The 21381-nt window shown below is 35.2% G+C and overlaps 1 protein-coding gene across 24 annotated transcripts in view; it reads left to right on the plus strand.

The window, feature by feature from the left end:
• Positions 1-21381, plus strand: part of celf6 (CUGBP Elav-like family member 6) — a 128726-nt gene that overhangs the window by 70674 nt on the left and 36671 nt on the right. For all 24 annotated transcript variants that reach the window (XM_073850695.1, XM_073850705.1, XM_073850714.1 and 21 more), the window contains exon 3: positions 4930-4978. In XM_073850695.1, coding sequence (XP_073706796.1) covers positions 4930-4978 — 49 coding nt within the window. The remainder of the gene's footprint in view (positions 1-4929; positions 4979-21381) is intronic.

The following is a 21381-nucleotide window of genomic DNA, read 5'->3' on the forward strand; positions in this document are numbered from 1 at the left end:
GGTGAGACAGGAGCACTGGTAGAGTAATAGAGAGACATGAGCATTCGGAGGTGAGACAGGAGCACTGGTAGAGTAATAGAGAGACATGAGCATTCGGAGGTGAGACAGGAGCACTGGTAGAGTAATAGAGAGACATGAGCATTCGGAGGTGAGACAGGAGCACTGGTAGAGCAATAGAGAGACGAGCATTCGGAGGTGAGACAGGAGCACTGGTAGAGTAATAGAGAGACATGAGCATTCGGAGGTGAGACAGGAGCACTGGTAGAGTAATAGAGAGACATGAGCATTCGGAGGTGAGACAGGAGCACTGGTAGAGTAATAGAGAGACATGAGCATTCGGAGGTGAGACAGGAGCACTGGTAGAGTAATAGAGAGACATGAGCATTCGGAGGTGAGACAGGAGCACTGGTAGAGTAATAGAGAGACATGAGCATTCGGAGGTGAGACAGGAGCACTGGTAGAGCAATAGAGAGACGAGCATTCGGAGGTGAGACAGGAGCACGGTAGAGTAATAGAGAGACATGAGCATTCGGAGGTGAGACAGGAGCACTGGTAGAGTAATAGAGAGACATGAGCATTCGGAGGTGAGACAGGAGCACTGGTAGAGTAATAGAGAGACATGAGCATTCGGAGGTGAGACAGGAGCACTGGTAGAGTAATAGAGAGACATGAGCATTCGGAGGTGAGACAGGAGCACTGGTAGAGTAATAGAGAGACATGAGCATTCGGAGGTGAGACAGGAGCACTGGTAGAGTAATAGAGAGACAGATAAGCATGTGGAGGTGAGACAGGAGCACTGGTAGAGTAATAGAGAGACATGAGCATTCGGAGGTGAGACAGGAGCACTGGTAGAGTAATAGAGAGACATGAGCATTCGGAGGTGAGACAGGAGCACTGGTAGAGTAATAGAGAGACATGAGCATTCGGAGGTGAGACAGGAGCACTGGTAGAGTAATAGAGAGACAGATAAGCATGTGGAGGTGAGACAGGAGCACTGGTAGAGTAATAGAGAGACAGATAAGCGTGTGGAGGTGAGACAGGAGCACTGGTAGAGTAATAGAGAGACAGATAAGCGTGTGGAGGTGAGACAGGAGCACTGGTAGAGTAATAGAGAGACAGATAAGCGTGTGGAGGTGAGACAGGAGCACTGGTAGAGCAATAGAGAGACAGATAAGCGTGTGGAGGTGAGACAGGAGCACTGGTAGAGTAATAGAGAGACAGATAAGCCTGTGGAGGTGAGACAGGAGCACTGGTAGAGTAATAGAGAGACAGATAAGCGTGTGGAGGTGAGACAGGAGCACTGGTAGAGTAATAGAGAGACAGATAAGCGTGTGGAGGTGAGACAGGAGCACTGGTAGAGTAATAGAGAGACAGATAAGCGTGTGGAGGTGAGACAGGAGCACTGGCCTATTTGTCAGCCTTGATCAAGCCATTAGGAGTGTGTGCAGGGAGCCATATTGGTTTTTGAGGCCAAAGGGTGCGAGAGAGACAGAGATGAAGCACTTGAACGTACTGAACTCTACTGGGACTCTAATGAATCTGACACACACCGTGTTTCTCTATCTGAGAGAAGCTGCTCCAGTGAACGGCTCCTTCAGCGCTCATGAGTTCAGACGCTTCATCAGCCAGAGTGAACTCGCGCCGTGAGCCAGCCTCTGTGTGTGTGTTTGCCAATGCAGGAATACAGTAAGACATCAGACACTGATCAAACACACCTGAATCTGTTCTGAGTTGTAGTTTCCGGTAAAAAACAATGCATAAAGATAAACAATTGTTTCATTTTTCCTAAAATCACATTATTTTAACATTTGTGCAAGTCTGTAGTAATTAGTCAGCTTAACAAAACAATACAAGTCTTTTGATTAATGTGTTTTATGTTGTTGTGTTTTCTTCTCATATCTTGTCTCGTCTTCTGTCTTGTATCTTCTCAAATCTTGTATCTTGTTGAGATCTCATTTGAAGCTCTAGATCAGACACATGAGGTTTTAAGTTAGTGGTTAGAGGCTGGACACTTAAAAACACTTGAGATATTGATGAGTTTTCGGCGTTGTTTGGTCTGTATTGGTCTGTGTTTTACAGGTGTGGTCCAATGCAATTTCCTCAGAATGAGCTGAATCTTTTTTTATCAAAAAAAAAAAAAAAAAAATGCATAAATATAAATGGTATAAATAATGGTCATTTTATTTTAACATTTGTGCTAGTAATAATTAGTCTGCTTAACATAAAACAATACCAATATCTTTTGATTTGACTAAATGTGTTTATCTTGTCTCGTCTTAAATCTTGTATCTTCTCAAATCTTGTGTCTTGCATGTTTTCTTGTTGAGATCTCTTCTGAAGCTCTAGATGAGACACATGAGATTTTAAGATGGAAGTTGGAGACTGGACACCTTAAAACAATCAAAATATTGAGGAGTTTTTTGGTATTGTTTGGTCTGTGTTTTACAGGTGTGGTCCAAATAGGTGGGCTTGATCCTGTGGGCCGTGTATGTTCGTGTGGTGGGATGTGAGGTGTATCTGGCCGCCGGCTCTCAGTGATGGCACAAAACTTTTGTCAAATTGAGTAAAAGAGGGCATTAAAGTGGGACGGAGGTGGGGGTTGTTAGGGGGTTCTGGTGAATAATTGGAGTTTTTCCTTTAACCTCATTGGACACGCCATGGAAATAATGGTGGAATTGGTGCAAGAGCAGGCAGGCGCGTGCCAATTCGCTGGATTGCAGCCCGCAGACCAACAGGCTGCCGACCCGATCTGCCCGGTTGCTTAGCAACTCCCGGTGTACCCTGCGCTGCTTAATGACTCCTGTTGCCGCGGCGACTCCGAGGATTTTAACGGGCCGCAGCTCTGGAGCTTTACAACCAATCACGCGAGTTTTGAGTCCTGAGACGGAGCAAATCAGAAGAAAGAGACAACGTCTCACGGGTCTCAGTCTGACCCCAACACTGACACACACAAGGCTTTGTTCAGCCGCGCCTTCACCAACAAAAACCAGAGCAGAACCAGCTGACCGCTGCTGACACATGCAACCAAAACTCCAGCAAAAATACCCAAACAATTAAAATATAGATGTTTAGAAAATAAGATACTAAGGCTTGTTCAGAGCTTTGTGGGTTTTTTTTTTTTATTAATGAATCTGCTAGCGTTTACGAAAGACATGCTCAATATTTCTTTGGTATGTGAGCAAAGTTTGAGACATTGTTACGATCTCGTGAGGCGTATGTGGTCTTTTTTTGTCTGACAAACAAATGAGCAATGGATATTAGAAAAAGTAATAGACAAATAAAATATCCCTGCATAATTGCATATTTTTGATCATTTTATAACAAATTTATCAAATTGACCATTTTATTATTTTATATATATATATATATATAAATATTTTATATTTATATTATATATTTAACAATTTATCAAATGTATTGTTTTATTAATAGTATCAATTTGCTCAATCTAAATTAATTTTTAGTTATCTTTTTGTAGTATTTTTAGTGTTAATCTTTAATGTTTATTCATAATATTTTTCCTTTTATCTATTATGCTTTTATAGAACTTAATAGTTTTTAGTTTGTGTGTGTGTGTGTGTGTGTGTGTGTGTGTGTGTATACACTACCAAGATTTTAAGCACTACCAAGTATTTTAAAGATGATTCTTATGCTCATCAAGGCTGCATTTATTTGATCAAAAATACAGAAAAAAAGTACAAACTGTGAAATATTATTATTACGATTTAAAATAACGTTCTCCTATTTTAATATACATTAAAAATCTAATTTATTTCTGTGATCAAAGCTTAATTTTTCAGCATCATTAGTCCAGTATTCAGTGTCACATGATCCTTTAGAAATCATTCTAATATACTGATTTATTATCAATGTTGAAACAAATTGTGCTGCTTATTTTTTTTTTTTTTTTTTTAACAGTAGTGTTCAAAATTTGGGGTCAGTACATTTTTATTCCTTCTGTTTTTGAAAGAAATTATTACTTTTATTCACCAAGGATGTGTTAAATTGATAAGTGATAGCAAAGACTTATATTGTTAGAAAAGATTTATATTTTGAACAAATGCTGTTCTTTTTAACTTTTTATTCATCAAGAATCCTGAAAAAGAATCACATCTTTTCAATCACGTTGAATCACATGTTCCAAAAAAAATATTAAGCAGCATAACTGTTTCCAACATTGATAATAAATCAGCATATTATAATGATTTTTGAAGAATCATGTGACACTGAAAACTAAAGTAATGGCTGATTAAAAAAAAAACAGCTTTGCATCACAGATATAAATTATATTTTAAAATATATCAATATAGAACACCATTATTTTAAACTGTAATAATATTTCACAATATTACTTTTTTGTGTAATATTGATGATTATTTGTTAATTTTTGAGAATTCACTGGCAAATCAATATTATGCACCAAGATTGATTCACTGTTTTAATTTTATCACAATATTGTTTCAACAATTCATCATATTTTAATTTTTTTTCAGTCTTGATACAACTACTGAAATTCTTTACTCAACATTTTAACGTTGAAGGTTGATCACAATTTATAATTGAATGATTTTTCAATTAATTTTATATATGTAATGACTAGTTTGTCTCTGGAGATTATTGCTTTTAATTTTATATTTAATCATAATCAAATTTACTATTTTATTGTTTTACAAATTTGTCATTTTATTAATGTTATGAATTTGCTAAATTTAAATTTATTTTGGTTTATCATTATTTTTTTTTTTTATTGTCGTTTGATTAGAAATCCGCAGAAGTCTCTGTAGATTATTGCTTTAATCAATTAAACCTCAGGAGGTATGTGCTTGTGTGATTTCTTGACATGTTTGTTTATTTATCTGACACTCAAGTGACTCTGAAGACATCAACATGCGCTGTTCTAACATCTCTCTTTCTCTCTATCTTATTCAGATGAACCGGCCCATCCAGGTGAAACCGGCCGACAGTGAAGGACGAGGAGGTAATTAACCTTCTTTCTCTCTCTCACACACACACATGGGGCGAGTGGCTGCGTGTGTCGGAGTGGCCATTAATTTAGGTCACTTGCCTCCATTGACTCTCCATCTGTTCAGGCCGTCGCGGTTCGTCGTGACTCTGCTCGGATCAAAGGAGCCGCAGGTTGCCGCCGTTAACCGTAATAATGCGTGCCGGTAACGGCTGAAGCGGCGGGTGAAGTGGTTGTGGTTCTGTTGGGTTCGGAGCACCTGTCCTGAAAGGACTCGCCGTATGTTTGTAGCAGCATCTGTGTTGACCTGCACCTGCTCTTCATTCTCTCTGCTCACTTGTGGTTTTACAGGAGGTTTTGTCGGTCAGCGAGTTGGTTCTCAATGAACAGGACTTGAGTAATTCATTAGATCAGACAGCCGATTGAGACTTTGGTGTCTAAACACAGTTTGAGTCATTGTTGAGATCTCTTTTCTTATCTGAGAAGCAGATAGATAATAGAAAAACCAAGATACGAATTAAAATGGACTCTGGACCACATGACCAGTGATAAGGGTCAGTTTTGAGCTGAATAAATAAGCTTTCCATTGATGTATGCTTGTGTGATTTGTTAGGATAGGGCAATATTTGGCCGAGATACAGCTATTTGAAAATCTGGAATCTGAGGATGCAAAAAAAAAAAAAATAATAATAATAATAATAAATGAGAAAATCGCCTTTAAAGTTGTCCAAATAAAGTTCTTAGCAATGCATATTAATAATCAAAAATGAAGTTTTGATATATTTACAGTAGAAAATTTACAAAATATCTTCATGGAACATGATCTTTACTTAATATCCTAATGATTTTTGGCATAAGAGAAAAATTTATAATTTTTACCCAATGCTATTGCTACAAATACGTACTGCTTAAGACTGGTTTTGTGCTACAGGGTCATAAATATACTTCATAATCTCATTTCTTTATTCATTTATTACTATTTATCAATTATTTTAACACTTTATTGTTTTTTTATTTGTTTTAACAATCATAATCAAATTGTAAATCTTTATGAATATTATCAATTTTAAAAAATTTTTGTTTTATTTATCATTTTTATTTTCAGAGAAGCAAATAGATAATAAAAAAACACAATAGACAATGGACAAATTAAAAAATGTATTAAACAAGTTTATTATTCAGCTTTTTTCAGCAGGTTTATAATTCAACTCTGACCACAGCAATACATTTCATTTTACAAAATATGCACATAGAAAACACTTATTTTAAATCATAATAATATTTCACATTTTTACCGTATTTTCAATCAAAAAAATGCAGCCTTGGTGAGCATCAGACTTCTTTCGAAAACATTAAAACATTGACTTAAGCTCAAACATTTGATCTCAAATATGAAATCAAATAAAGTAAAAAAGTGAAAAATAATACTACTGGCATATATGTTAACATTTTAAAGCATCAATATAGTGACTTCTGTGAACATTTCTGGATGAGTTATCATCAGGCTGAGCTGTGTTTTCATCTTGTTTTTATTAGTTAAGTCTGTGAAATGACCAGTCATGTGGATCAGACTTTATTCAGGCAGACGTGTGTGTGTGTATTTTCAGAGCTCTGCTGGCTTCATTGCTCTTGTGTCTCGTCGGCTCTTTATTTGTGCTCCGAGTGAATCTGTTCTGACGTGTTGTGGGCAGCGAGTGACACTCTGGATTTTCACAAGTCTCACACTCCATTTGTCTCATACGAGTGAACAACAGCGGCCCGAAACCTCGTCCCGTGATGGAGACTGGAGTTTGGTGTGTATGATGGTCTCCCGTATCAGGGCCGGTCTGTCATCACTGGCTGCGTCTCTTATCGTCCGTCTGATTCATACTGACTCTGATCTACAGCTGCTGTTGTCTACAGATTGACATCATGTAAAATCAGTCTGGACGGCTGATCTCAGTGCAGTCAGGCCTCAAAAAGACAAATCCTGCCATCATTTACTTGCTTGTTTTACTTAGAATGTGATTAATTAACCAGACTTAATTATATTTAGAAACGGAGAGAACTATTAGGTCATTCTGTGTATATTTAATATTAATTCTGAAGAAAGATACACGTGTATAGTGATGAAAGCCAAAATATTAAATGTCATGGATGAATAATTACTGAGCAATCCACTATTTTGTAGAGGGAGGTAAAAATGCCAATTTTCACCTTCGATTCAGAGTCAAGTTACAGGGGGTTAAAAATTACTTCAGAAAGATGGCAGCATCATTATCTTATTTTTGCACAGAGATTGGTAGTTATATTAGTAAAATCTTTTGACTTCAGCAATCTTTGTTGCATTTTGTGCCAATGGGGACCATTCAAAAATGGGGAAACGGCACCTTTCAAGTTTTTCTCCAAGGTTTGCATGTCTGTAACTCAAGTATTACACATTTTGGAAAAATAATATTTATGAGACTCAAACAGATATTATCTATGCAATTATTCTGATAGAGGGAAACAAGATACAATTCTAATTTCAACATTATTTCTTCTTCAGACATAAAATAAGTAACAGCTGTATACAAAGTGGCCAACATTTGCTTTTTAACCACTGAAAATGGATAACATTCAACAATCTGGACATGGAGCCTCATTGAGATCCCCATATCTCTGGGACAGAAAGATCTAAGATTCTAAAAGAAAAGTTTATGAAGAACTAGAATCTAAAATCATATTGTGATATCTTCAGTACTTCTTGAGTTATAGGCACTCAAACTTTGGAAGAATAATATTTATGACACTCAGAGTGGTATGTTCAATGCAGTTGTCTTGACAGAAAGAAACAAGATACATCTCTAGTTTTAGAATGATTATTTCTTCAGACATTCCTTTTTAAAAGAAAATAAGTGAAAACCTTAAACTGACCCACATTTGGTTTTTGACCACTGAAAATGTGTACATTTTAATGATTTACTCCTGGAGCCATATTGAAATTCCAATATCTCTGGAACCAAATATCATAGGGCATTAAAAATAAAGATACCAAAAGGAAAGTTTAATAAGACTCAATATGTAAAAGGGCATTCAAATAGCTTTAATACTTCTTGAGTTACAGGCATGCAAACTTTAGAGAAAAACTTGAAAAGTGCTGTTTCCCCATTTTTGAATGGTCACCATTGGCACATAATGCAACAAATATAGCTAAAGTCAACAGAGTTTACTCTTTCAACTACAAATCTCTGTGTAAAAATAAGATAATGATGCTGCCATCTTTCTAAAGTCATTTTTAACCCCCTGTAACTTGACTCTGAATCAAAGGTGAAAATTGCCATTTTGACCTCCCTCAACAAAATAGTTGATTACTCAGTAAATATTTATCCATGACATTTCATATTTTGGCTTTCATCACTATACATGTCTATCTTTCCTCAGAATAAATATTAGCAAAATCAAAAATTTTAACCTGGGAAGTTTTTGAAATTTGGTTGATTTAACACGGAATGAACCTATTTTTTTCTTAAAAAAAAAAAAACAATTTTCTTTGAAAACTACCCAAAATGTTATTTAGTAATTAGTTAAACACATTTATTATGCATAGCTAATGCATGCATCACTAATGTTTTTCCTGTTTATAAACAGACAGCAAGATCTGATCATAAACTGATGACAGATATATTTTGTTAACAGTGTAAAAAGGGCTGTTTTACAATCCACTTCCATTAAATGGTAAAAGAGCAGCTCCTTTTTTGTCCGAAAATGGCAAAAACAACATAAAAAGATGACAGACGTTTCATTTCTGGGTGAATTTATCATTTATTAGACGAGAGGAAAATGGTTTAATGTGTTTGGGTTTCCCTGCTTTATTTCAGGCTGTTTTATTTTTCCTTAATTTATACAGGATTCAGACTTTAATTGACTAAATATTTGAATTAATGAGGCTCTGGTGGTTTTAATGAGCCGAAATCAAAGACAAATATTTAAAACCGAAAATGATGAGCGATGTGCCAACAAGGTTTTCAAACATAAATGTGCAAATATTAAAGCTGCGGTGATTATTCCTCGTTCTGTATGTCAGCGGGTGGATCTGATTTCATTCATGTGATCCGCAGGTCAGATGAGACGTTTTTGAGCATTTGCACATAACTCTGGGTAGTTTGAGCTCTGTTTGATAAGTTAAAATATAGTGTGAGTTCAGCTGTCAGAGACTGAAGCTGTTATATAGACTAGTATATTATATTATAAAGACTGTAATATATAAACTCGGAATTGTGAGATATAAACAGAACTGTGGGATATAATCTTGGAATTGTGGAATATAAACTAGGAATTGTGGATATAAACTTGGAATTAAGGGATGTAAACTTGGAATTATGGGATATAAATTCGGAATTGTGGTATATGAACAGAACTGTGGAATAAAAACTCTGAATTGTGGGATATAAAATTAGAATTATGGGATGTAAATTTTGGAATTGCGGTATATAAAAAGAACTGTGGTATATAATCTTGGAATTGCAAGATACAACTCAAAATTGTGGGATATAAACATAATCTTGGAATTGTGGAATATAAACTAGGAATTGTGGGATATAAACTTGGAATTGAGGGATATAAACTTGGAATTATGGGATATAAATTCGGAATTGTGGTATATGAACAGAACTGTGGAATATAAACTCTGAATTGTGGGATATAAAATTAGAATTATGGGATATAAATATTGGAATTGCGGTATATAAAAATAACTGTGGTATATAATCTTGGAATTGCGGGATATAAACTCAGAATTGTGGGATATAAACAGAACTGTGGGATATAATCTTGGAATTGTGGAATATAAACTAGGAATTGTGGATATAAACTTGGAATTAAGGGATGTAAACTTGGAATTATGGGATATAAATTCGGAATTGTGGTATATGAACAGAACTGTGGAATAAAAACTCTGAATTGTGGGATATAAAATTAGAATTATGGGATGTAAATTTTGGAATTGCGGTATATAAAAAGAACTGTGGTATATAATCTTAGAATTGCAAGATACAACTCAAAATTGTGGGACATAAACATAATCTTGGAATTGTGGAATATAAACTAGGAATTGTGGGATATAAACTTGGAATTGAGGGATATAAACTTGGAATTATGGGATATAAATTCGGAATTGTGGTATATGAACAGAACTGTGGAATATAAACTCTGAATTGTGGGATATAAAATTAGAATTATGGGATATAAATATTGGAATTGCGGTATATAAAAATAACTGTGGTATATAATCTTGGAATTGCGGGATATAAACTCAGAATTGTGGGATATAAACAGAACTGTGGGATATAATCTTGGAATTGTGGAATATAAACTAGGAATTGTGGATATAAACTTGGAATTAAGGGATGTAAACTTGGAATTATGGGATATAAATTCGGAATTGTGGTATATGAACAGAACTGTGGAATAAAAACTCTGAATTGTGGGATATAAAATTAGAATTATGGGATGTAAATTTTGGAATTGCGGTATATAAAAAGAACTGTGGTATATAATCTTGGAATTGCAAGATACAACTCAAAATTGTGGGATATAAACATAATCTTGGAATTGTGGAATATAAACTAGGAATTGTGGGATATAAACTTGGAATTGAGGGATATAAACTTGGAATTATGGGATATAAATTCGGAATTGTGGTATATGAACAGAACTGTGGAATATAAACTCTGAATTGTGGGATATAAAATTAGAATTATGGGATATAAATATTGGAATTGCGGTATATAAAAATAACTGTGGTATATAATCTTGGAATTGTGGGATATAAACAGAACTGTGGGATATAATCTTGGAATTGTGGAATATAAACTAGGAATTGTGGATATAAACTTGGAATTAAGGGATGTAAACTTGGAATTGCAGGATATAAACTCAGAATTGTGGGATATATACAGAACTGTGGTATATAATCTTGGAATTGTGGGATATAAACTTGGAATTACGGGATTTAAATTCGGAATTGCAGTATGTAAACAGAACTGTGGGTTATAAATTTGGAATTGCGAGACAAACTCAATTGCAAGATATAAACTCAGAATTGTGGGATATAAACTTGGAATTGTGGGATATAAACTTGGAATTGTGGAATAAAAACTCGGAATTGTGGGATAAAAACTTGGAATTGTGGGATAAAAACTCGGAATTGTGGGATAAAAACTTGGAAGTGCAAAATGTAAATTTGGAATTGTGGGATATCAGTGTTGTTTTTGACAACCATCTTAGATTTAGTCTTAGTCTTTTGGACTAAAATGCTTATTAGTTTTAGTCCAATTTTAGTCGATGAAAAGTCATAAAGGTTTTAGTCTAGTTTTAGTCAAAAAAAGAGGGAAAAGTAGTCTTTTAACAAATTAACGTAGGTCAGTAAGTATTTTGCTGTTGGGTAGTGTCACTTATAAGTTGTGAAAATAGCAGATCTATAGTTCAACACAATGTGAGCTTCCGGATCGACTATTTTCACCAATAATTACAATAATGAAGGAATGGTTTTAGACATAAAAGACATACATTTGAAATAATGTGCAAACTGCCGCCATCATGGTTAATCGTCTGTCTGTCTGAATGACAACAATGTGACATGTTGAGCACGTTGTGCGCTGCACGCCAGGTGGTGGGCGTAACCAAACAAGGATAGAATGCTAAAACGGCTTGCCATAGCCTACTAGTATGGCAAAGAGTATTTAATGCTAAAACGGCTTGCCATAGCAGCAGATACTTTTTAGGTTTTAATTGGCATGCACAATAAGCAGAAATGTCGTGCATTTTAAACGTCTGACGGACCACCCACTAACATTTTCGTCTATTCTCGTCTCGTCAACGAAAACTCACACACGTCTCGTCATGTTTTAGTCATCAACAAGCCATTTTTGACGAAAACAACACTGTGGGATATAAATTCAGAATTCTGAGATATAAACTCAAAACTGTGGGATATAAACTTGGAATTACGGTATATAAATTCGGAATTGTGGGATCGTATATAAACAACTGTGGGATATAAACTTGGAACTGCGAGACAAACTCAGAATTGTGGGAAATAAACTCAAAATTCCAAGATATAAACTCAGAACTGTGGGATATAAACTTGGAATTACGGTATATAAATTCGGAATTGTGGGATCGTATATAAACAACTGTGGGATATAAACTTGGAATTACGGTATATAAATTCGGAATTGTGGGATCGTATATAAACAACTGTGGGATATAAACTTGGAACTGCGAGACAAACTCAGAATTGTGGGAAATAAACTCAAAATTCCAAGATATAAACTCAGAACTGTGGGATATAAACTTGCGTGTAGAACAATCAGAACAAATCTGAATTGTTTTTACATGATTAGACCATATATATCTTTGAAAGCAGCCAAGTTATACATGCATGCAATGATTTTTTTCACACTTATCTTACTGTGTGACTGTCTGGAGTCAGGTTTCTCAACTGACTATTAAACCTGTTAGATCCTTATATAAACAAACACTAAAAGTTTTGGATAAGAAACCAACCAGATGGCATCACTGTAATATTTGACAAAAACATAGTTTGCTTAGTTTTGAAAATTGTATAAATTCATCTCTTATTAAAATGTTTTTTAAATGTTTAAATAATCTTGCGCCAAAAGTTATATGCACATTAATATCAAAACAGAGTAGTAAGGGGATCACTACAAGAGGTGCAACTACACAGAGAAAAACTAAATTTGCACAATCTACATTTTCAGTTCAAGGTACATTGTTATGGAACAGCTTGCCAGCTGAATTGAAAATGCAAACACAGTTGAATATTTTTCAAACAAAACTGAAAAAGTGGTTCAAACTAAAGCAGATATGTGAACACTAATGGTTGTACAGAGTCTCAGCTGTTTATTCCATTTTATTTTATTTGGTTTTGTATTATATGTATATTTTATCAGGGCTAAGCCTAACCAGGGACTGGGGCTTCAAATTAGCCTTTGGCTAGAAGCCTATATGTAGAGCATCGGCTGCATGAAATTGTAGCAATGTTATACAGTACTACATTGTCCCTGTTAAATAAACTAATAATAATAATAATAAAAAAACTTAGTTACTGTATGTGTCAGGTTTTTAACATGTGAGTAGTACTTGAGTAGTGTTTTTACTTTTAGAACCTCCGGTACATTTATTCCATAGACTTCCATTGTAAGTGCATTACAGTAAATGCTCTCCATTCATTTTTACAAACCATGAGCTTTTCTTGGTGCTGTCGTAGAGTTACGTCAGTTATGTTTAACCTGGAATATTCCTTTAACTAGTGTTGGGAAGTAATGGAATTACGTAATTTAATTACAAAATAAATGTAACTGTAATTAGTTACAGTTACTAAAAAAAAAAAAAAAGTAATTAAATTACAGTTACTTCTGAAAAATGCCAGAGATTACAAAGGGGATTACATCTGAATTTTTTCACACACTCACCCCAACTTACAGATTTAATTGACTTCTTCAATAAATTGCATTGACTGCTCTAAAATGAGACACCAATGTTTCAGGAGTTTAGGACAGAGAATAGGACACATGCTTATTCGATAACTCTAAACTTTCCTATTTGGGTTTATAAATAAACTTTATTTTTTAAGATTGTTTTTTCCAAGGCATAGTTAGATGCTCGTGTTTCCTGTCATAACTATGCAAACATTTAATTTCAAACCCAGTATCACAGCTATTAAACAATTTCTTATGATGCTATTTATGTTATGATCTTGTTATGACATATAGTGCAACTGCGCTCCCCTCTCTCCTCCCAGCTTTTTCCTGTCATCTCTCTACTGTACTATCACAATAAAAGCCATAAAAAGACCCCCCCCCCCCACCAAAAAAAAGTAAAAAAGAAAAAAAAAAGTCTGAAATTGTAGTAGCTGTGCTTTAAATTAAATTATTACACGGTATTGTGGAATGCTTAATTCTGATTGGTCAGTCATGACATTCAGGGCAACTTCAGTCAGTGTTATATGCTTGATAATTGTGTTTGGTTAGCTAACAAATTATTAAAGCTTAATTCAATATTATGTGGACAACTTCTTAATTCTGTCAATTTGTCTCATACAAACACAGCTGCTGCCATTTTTTTTTTTTTTTTTTTTTGTACACTGTAATGGATTATAAGATAACTAACAAACTAGTACTACTTCCTTAATTATTTATGTGGTGAAATGTTGTGTAATAAAACTGGTAAGACTGCACTGTATACCTAAAATGTCTAATGAACTTGCCGTTTGCTAGCAACTGATTTCTTCATGGAAGCTTTGCGTTCAAATATTTCAGATCAGATCAGTATTTTTTTAATAATTTTGACCTAAAAATCTAAATAAGCTATGAAGCAGTTGTTTAATAAGTGGGATAATGTTGTTGAGATTGTAGCCAGTTGTTCCTGCAAAATAAAGATGTATATTATCCCTTACTGTATTCAAGTGATGAAGGATTTTGAAAGTCTGACAATAATCAATGTTGAGTGCTACTGTAAGATTAACTCTGCCTCGTTTAAATGTTTCAAAATGAATAACAGTTGAAAATATTCGAAATTTAGAAAAGTAATCGAAAAGTAATTAAAAGTAATAAGTTACATTACTTTTATAAAGTAATTGAAAAGTTACACTACTAATTACATTTTAAATCAAGTAACTTGTAATCTGTAACCTATTACATTTCCAAAGTAACCTTCCCAACACTGCCTTTAACATCTCTCTTTTGAAAATATCCTGATCGTTCACTGCCGTGCTTATCACGAGAGACTGGCTCACTGCAGTGTTTAATATTCTTTCATATTCTGACGTCTGTCTGTTCTGGCTCTTTCTGGCGCTTCTGTCAGAATCAGAGATTGACAGACGCTAACAGACGCTCTCTCACCTCAGCAGGTGCAAACGCTGAGGCTGCTGGGAAAAACAAACCTGGAGGCCATTCTGGATTGGCTGTCACTGGGCAAGTTGCCATTCAATATGCAAATGAGACTCGAGACAAGAGAAACTGACATTTTTACTGAGTGTGATGATGGAGAAGTTTGAGTATATAATGTTGTGTGATTGTGTGAAAATTGTAAGAATAAAAGTCCTAATTATCTTTTTAAAAGTAGAATATTGAAGAACACATTTGATTATTTCCACCCAACACAAACTGAAAGTCTGTAATAAATGTAATATTGTTGTCACGTTACCAAAATTTTGACTCCGATGCGATACCTGACTTAAATATCTCAATACTACTACTGAACCGATACTATTTCAAAAAACTTAAAACAACATCTTGATAAGAGCTAAAAGGATAACGCCAAATCTTATTTCATAATATAATAATTTAATTACACAATATCAATTTATATCATGATATAGTCATTTTTGTTATTTTATTAATAAGAACACATATGCAAGTAACAAACAAAAACAAATTCAATAAAATAAAGACACAAATGAAAGTAAATAGGGCCCTATGCAATTTGTTTTATTCAGTTTTTCCTGTTTTGAATTTTTCTAGACTCTATTTTAATGATTACATTAAAAAAAAGTATTTAAGAAGCATGTCTAATTAATTAAAAATCATGAAACGTACACAATTTAACAGCAAAGTTGAACAAAAGTTACATTTTAAGGCCCTGTAAAATGTTTTGTTATTTTTCTCAAATTCAGTTTTATTTAGATCAAATTCTGTGAATCTGTTTTCTATTAATTTTCTGCATTCATTTTAATAGTTTCATTACATTTTAATAATCTAAATCATGTCTAATTAATTTATAAAGATTAATTCGATTTTAGAAAGAATTATCACTTATTTTTTTTCCAGAAATGCTGTATTGTGTATTTGCAATTTTCTTGTAAATAAATTCTGGTAAATAATTTTTCAGAATGTGCAGGATTCATGTCTAAATCTGTGATATTCCGTGTTATACAATAAATTCTGTTTTTATGCATGAGTTGCATTCATGAAGTTCATACGCTGAACAATAATTTGTGTAGTATATTGTGATTCAGCAATAACCTTGATATAGACAGTTAGAGTTCTTTGTGTGTCTTTGTTTGCACTGACACTTGGTTGCAGCTGAGATGCTTGAAAATTTGTAATTTTCCTAATGTTTTCCTTGATTTTCTTCATGGTTCAAGCATCCAAGTGTGCTTTTGTTGTGATGTGGGACGTAACTAAAAGACAGTGGCTAGACTGAAAAATTTGAGCCCTTTCTCTCTGTCAGGTTTGGTGAACAGATGCATCTTCATCAGAGTTTTGTGCTTCTGGGTTTTTGCCCGTAATGTGGTTTAGATGAATGCCAAGGGCAGGACGTGTCAGTGCCAGAACCCGCCATCGGCCCAACGGTGCCATAGAGTTCTGTGATGTGCTGCCCTCACACACATATACACAAACCTCTTTCTCTCACACACACTCTCACACTACACAGCACAGGCCCTCGGCACAAAGCTTTTATCGTCTGCAGCAGCTGTCTGCAAGTTTTCTTCTGTTATTATTTCCGTGCTTCAGTTGGTGCCAAATTTATGGAAGCTTGTTTCTGGCACATGTAATTTTTTTTTTTTTTTTTTTTATCACACAATTTTGACAGTTTTTTTTTTTTTTTTTTTTTTTTTTTGCAATTTTGAGTTTACATCTTGCACTTTTGAAAAAAACAACTTGCCAGATATAAACTCAAATATTGAAGGACATAAACGTTGAATTGCAGGACATAAATTCAGAATTGCAGGAAATTAAAATATAGAATTGTCGAATTAAATCTCTGAATTGCAAGATATAAACTCAGAATTGCGGGATATAAGCTCAAAATTGCGAGATATAAACTTGGAATTGTGGGATATAAACTCAGAATTGCAGGACATACATTCAGAATGGCAGGAAATAAAATCTCAATTGTGGAATTAATTCTCTGAATTGCAAGATATAAACTCAGAATTGCAGGTTATTAACTCGGAATTGCAGGATATAAACTTGGAACTGCGGGATATAAACTCGGAATTGCAAAATTTTAATTTGGAATTGTGGAAAATGAGCTCAAAATTGTGGGATATAAAAAGAATTGTAGGATATAAACTTGGAATTGTAAGATATAAACTCAGAAACATGGGATATAAATGGAATTGCTGGATATAAACTCAGAATTGTGGGATATAAGCTCAAAATTGCGAGATATAAACTTGGAATTGTGGGATATAAACTCAGAATTGCAGGACATATATTCAGAATGGCAGGAAATAAAATCTCAATTGTGGAATTAATTCTCTGAATTGCAAGATATAAACTCAGAATTGCAGGATGTTAACTCGGAATTGCAGGATATAAACTTGGAACTGCGGGATATAAACTCGGAATTGCAAAATTTAAATTTGGAATTGTGGAATATGAGCTCAAAATTGTGGGATATAAACAGAATTGTGGGATATAAACTTCGGAATTGTAGGATATAAACTCGGAATTGCAAAATTTAAATTTGGAATTGTGGAAAATGAGCTTAAAATTGTGGGATATAAACTCAAAACTGTGAGATATAAACTCGGAATTGTGGGATATAAAAAGAATTGTAGGATATAAACTTGGAATTGTAAGATATAAACTCAGAACCATGGGATATAAATGGAATTGCTGGATATAAACTCGTAATTGCAGCAAAAAAAAAAAAAAATAGAATTGTGGGATATGAGCTTAAAATTGTGGGATATAAACGCAGAACTGTGGGATATAAACAGAATTGTGGGATATAAACTCAGAATTGCAGCAAAAAAATCTGTATTGTGGGATATAAACTCAGAATTGTAAGATATAAACTCTGGGATATAACCTTGGAATTGTGGAATATGAGTTTAAAATTGTGGGATATACACAAAATTCTGAGATATAAACTTATATACACTAGCCAACATCTGAAGGGGATCAAAACCTTTTATCAAAGTCCTAAAACCAAAACTTTGATCAATTTTTTTTTATCCATTTCAAATGTTGATTACTATAAACTTGAATTTGCAGGATATAAACTCAGGATTTCAGGATATAAACTCAGAATTGTGGAATATCAATTTAAATTGCGGCATATAAACTCCTGTGACAGAAAGGAGTTTCCATGCACATTTTTGAGATTCTGGAGTAAAATGACACACAAACCACAAATTCTCCTTTTTTTTTTTTCCTTTTTTTTTTTTTTTGTGTGTGTAACGGCATGTTTGCCAACAATGGAGGAGTACAGATTGTAGTTTAAAAGTCTGAATATGTACATCCTGTCATCATTTACTCACAAACTCCGAAGAGAGCAGTGTGAACATCCTTCAACACATCAGCCATCAGAACACGTTCTTCATCCGTTAATCTGGTCTGCTGATAGTGTTTGTGCATTCATTCATTTGCCTGCAATGAAAAGACTCTCAGACGGCCTGCTGTCAGATGTCAGCGATGTTTTGATGACTCTTTAGATTTCTTCATTTCTTCTTTCTGCTCTCACATTAAGAGGCCCGGCCGCTCGTCATCTATTGGACATGGCCACTGACAGGTTCTTATTTTCCAGACCATTTGCTCTGCAGAAAGACACGACACACGCAGAGAGACAGATAGTGATGAGACACGAGTGATTGAAGTGACTCGGTCTAGACGACCGCTGTTTGACGGGATCAGACAAACTTTCAGATTTCAGTCCACGTTTGCATCAGTTTTTCACGTTTGGTGACCAGAATTGAAGATGAGTTGTGTGCTTTGTTATAAATAATTTTTATTAACCAGTTTAATGCGTTCAGACCAATTTTCACACCAGTTATGAACATCATATGCATTTATTATTTCACTAACACCATGATCAGCCAATCACATTGACTTGTATTATCATGTTGTATCAAGTTTTCTGTAAAAGAGAATAGATGCTGCACACACTAGTATATAGAGTATATGTTATTTAAGCAGGAGTGAGTCAGGTGTGTACGAGTCTCTGATGAATGACGTCATGTCTCTCAGCGTCTGAGATCGTCATCTGCGGGTCTGAATGCCTCTTAGAGCCGGTTATTATGCTGCACTTTGCAGTCGAGCGTCTCTAAAGTGCAGCTCAGGTCAGGCGTGAACACTAATTAATAGTGATCCATCTCCTGTACATGAGCGTAAGCGCCACAGATGCCGAGATGGTGAATATATAACTCATAGGTCCGGGAATGAAAAGATAACGGACTGTGAATTCAATTTCTTTCCCATCCATCCCTGTGGAACGCTCCAGGAACTCCAGCATGCTCTGTGGCTAATTTCATTTTTTTTTTCTGAGCATAGACTAACATGTTGGAAACGGTCATTATTGTGCTTATGGCTAGTTAATTAGGCTTGTAAAGCTGACATGGGCCCCTGATGTGTGCGGAGCCCCGGTCCCTGATCGAGAACACAGAGACGTATGAGAGACAGGCTTTACAGTGAAACAGATAAGATTGATTCATGTAACACAGCTGACACAGATGCTGTATTAAACTTTTATAGTGTTTATTTTTCCCTTGAGGTCCACTTATAATGTTAGTGCGTCATTACAGTCATAATTTAGTTTGTTGCAGTAATTTTCTGATCCTTACAAACACAGGCTGTATATTGTACATCAGGAAAAAATCTGATATTGTATGACCTGTTTAATGATGACAGGAACACTGGTGTATTTTACACAGGTAAGACTGATCGCTGACATACACGCACACACACACACTGCTGACCCAGTTGCCTATTGAAGTGACACACATCCACCTGGTTGCTTTATCTGTCTTTATTCATATGTTTTTGAAAGAAGTTCCTTCTGCTCACCAAGGCTGCATTTCTTCATTCAAAAATACAGTAAATACTGTGGAATGTTATTAGTTTAAAATAGTTTTCTATGTGAATATCTGTTCTAATTTTTCAGCATCATTACTTCGGTCTTCAGTGTCACATGAGCCTTCAGAAATCATTACAATTTTATTACTTTTAGTCAGCTGTATCTGATTTGAGCCGTATCGCATCTATATCTCACCCATATGTCAGCTATGTCTCAGCCGTATCTTATCTTTATCTCCTCTATATCTCAGCAATATCTCAGTTGTATCTCAGCTGTGTCTCGTCTTTATCTCATCTATATCTCAGCTGTATCTCAGCCGTATTTGATCTGTATCTCCGCTATATCCCAGCCGTATCTCATCTATATCTCAGCTGTATCTCAGCCATATCTCAGCCGTATCTCAACTGTATCTCAGCCATATCTCAGCTATATCTCAGTCGTATCTGTATGTTATCTGTATTTAAGCCGTGTCTCATTTATGTCTCAGCTATATCTCAGCTGTATCTCATCTTTATCTCAGTCATATCTCAGCTATAACTCACCTGTATTTCAGCTATATCTTAGCCGTATCTCATCTGTATTTCAATTGTATCTCAGCTATATCTCAGCCATATCTCAGCCGTATTTTAGCTATATCTCATCCGCATCTTAGCTGTATATTTCAACTGTATCTCAGCTGTATCTGAGCCGTATCTCAGCCGTATTTCAGCTATATATCAGCCTTATTCCAGCTATATATCAGCCTTATTTCAGCTATATCTCAGCCGTATCTCAGCTGTATCTCAGCTATAGATCTCAGCTATATATCTCAGTCCTATCTCAGTCCTATACTCAGCCATATCTCAGCTATATCTCAGCTGTATCTCAGCCCTTTCTCAGCCCTTTCTCAGCCATATCTCAGCCATATCTCAGCTATATTTCAACTGTATCTCAGCTGTATCTCAGCTGTATCTCAGCTGTATCTCAGCTGTATCTCAGCCATGTCTCAGCTATATATCTCAGCCATATCTCAGCCATATCTCAGCTATATCTCAGCCATATCTCAGCTATATCTCAGCCATATCTCAGCTATATCTCAGCTATATCTCAGCTATATCTCAGCCATATCTCAGCTATATCTCAGCTATATCTCAGCTATATCTCAGCTATATCTCAGCCATATCTCAGCTATATTTCAACTGTATCTCAGCTGTATCTCAGCTGTATCTCAGCCATGTCTCAGCTATATATCTCAGCCCTATCTCAGCCATATCTCAGCTATATCTCAGCTGTATCTCAGCCCTTTCTCAGCCCTTTCTCAGCCATATCTCAGCTATATTTCAACTGTATCTCAGCTGTATCTCAGCTGTATCTCAGCTGTATCTCAGCCATGTCTCAGCTGTATCTCAGCCATATCTCAGCCCTATCTCAGCTACATTTTAGCCATATCTCAGCTGTATCTCAGCCGAATCTCAGCTATATCTCAGCTATATCTCAGCCATATCTCAGCCGTATTTTAGCTATATCTCATCCGCATCTTAGCCGTATATTTCAACTGTATCTCAGCTATATCTCAGCCAGATCTCAGCTATAGATCTCAGCTATACATCTCAGCCCTATTTCAGCCCTATCTCAGTCCTATCTCAGCCATA

Source organism: Garra rufa, chromosome 11 (assembly GCF_049309525.1).
Source record: "Garra rufa chromosome 11, GarRuf1.0, whole genome shotgun sequence".
In the NCBI taxonomy this organism is placed as follows: Eukaryota; Metazoa; Chordata; class Actinopteri; order Cypriniformes; family Cyprinidae; genus Garra; species Garra rufa.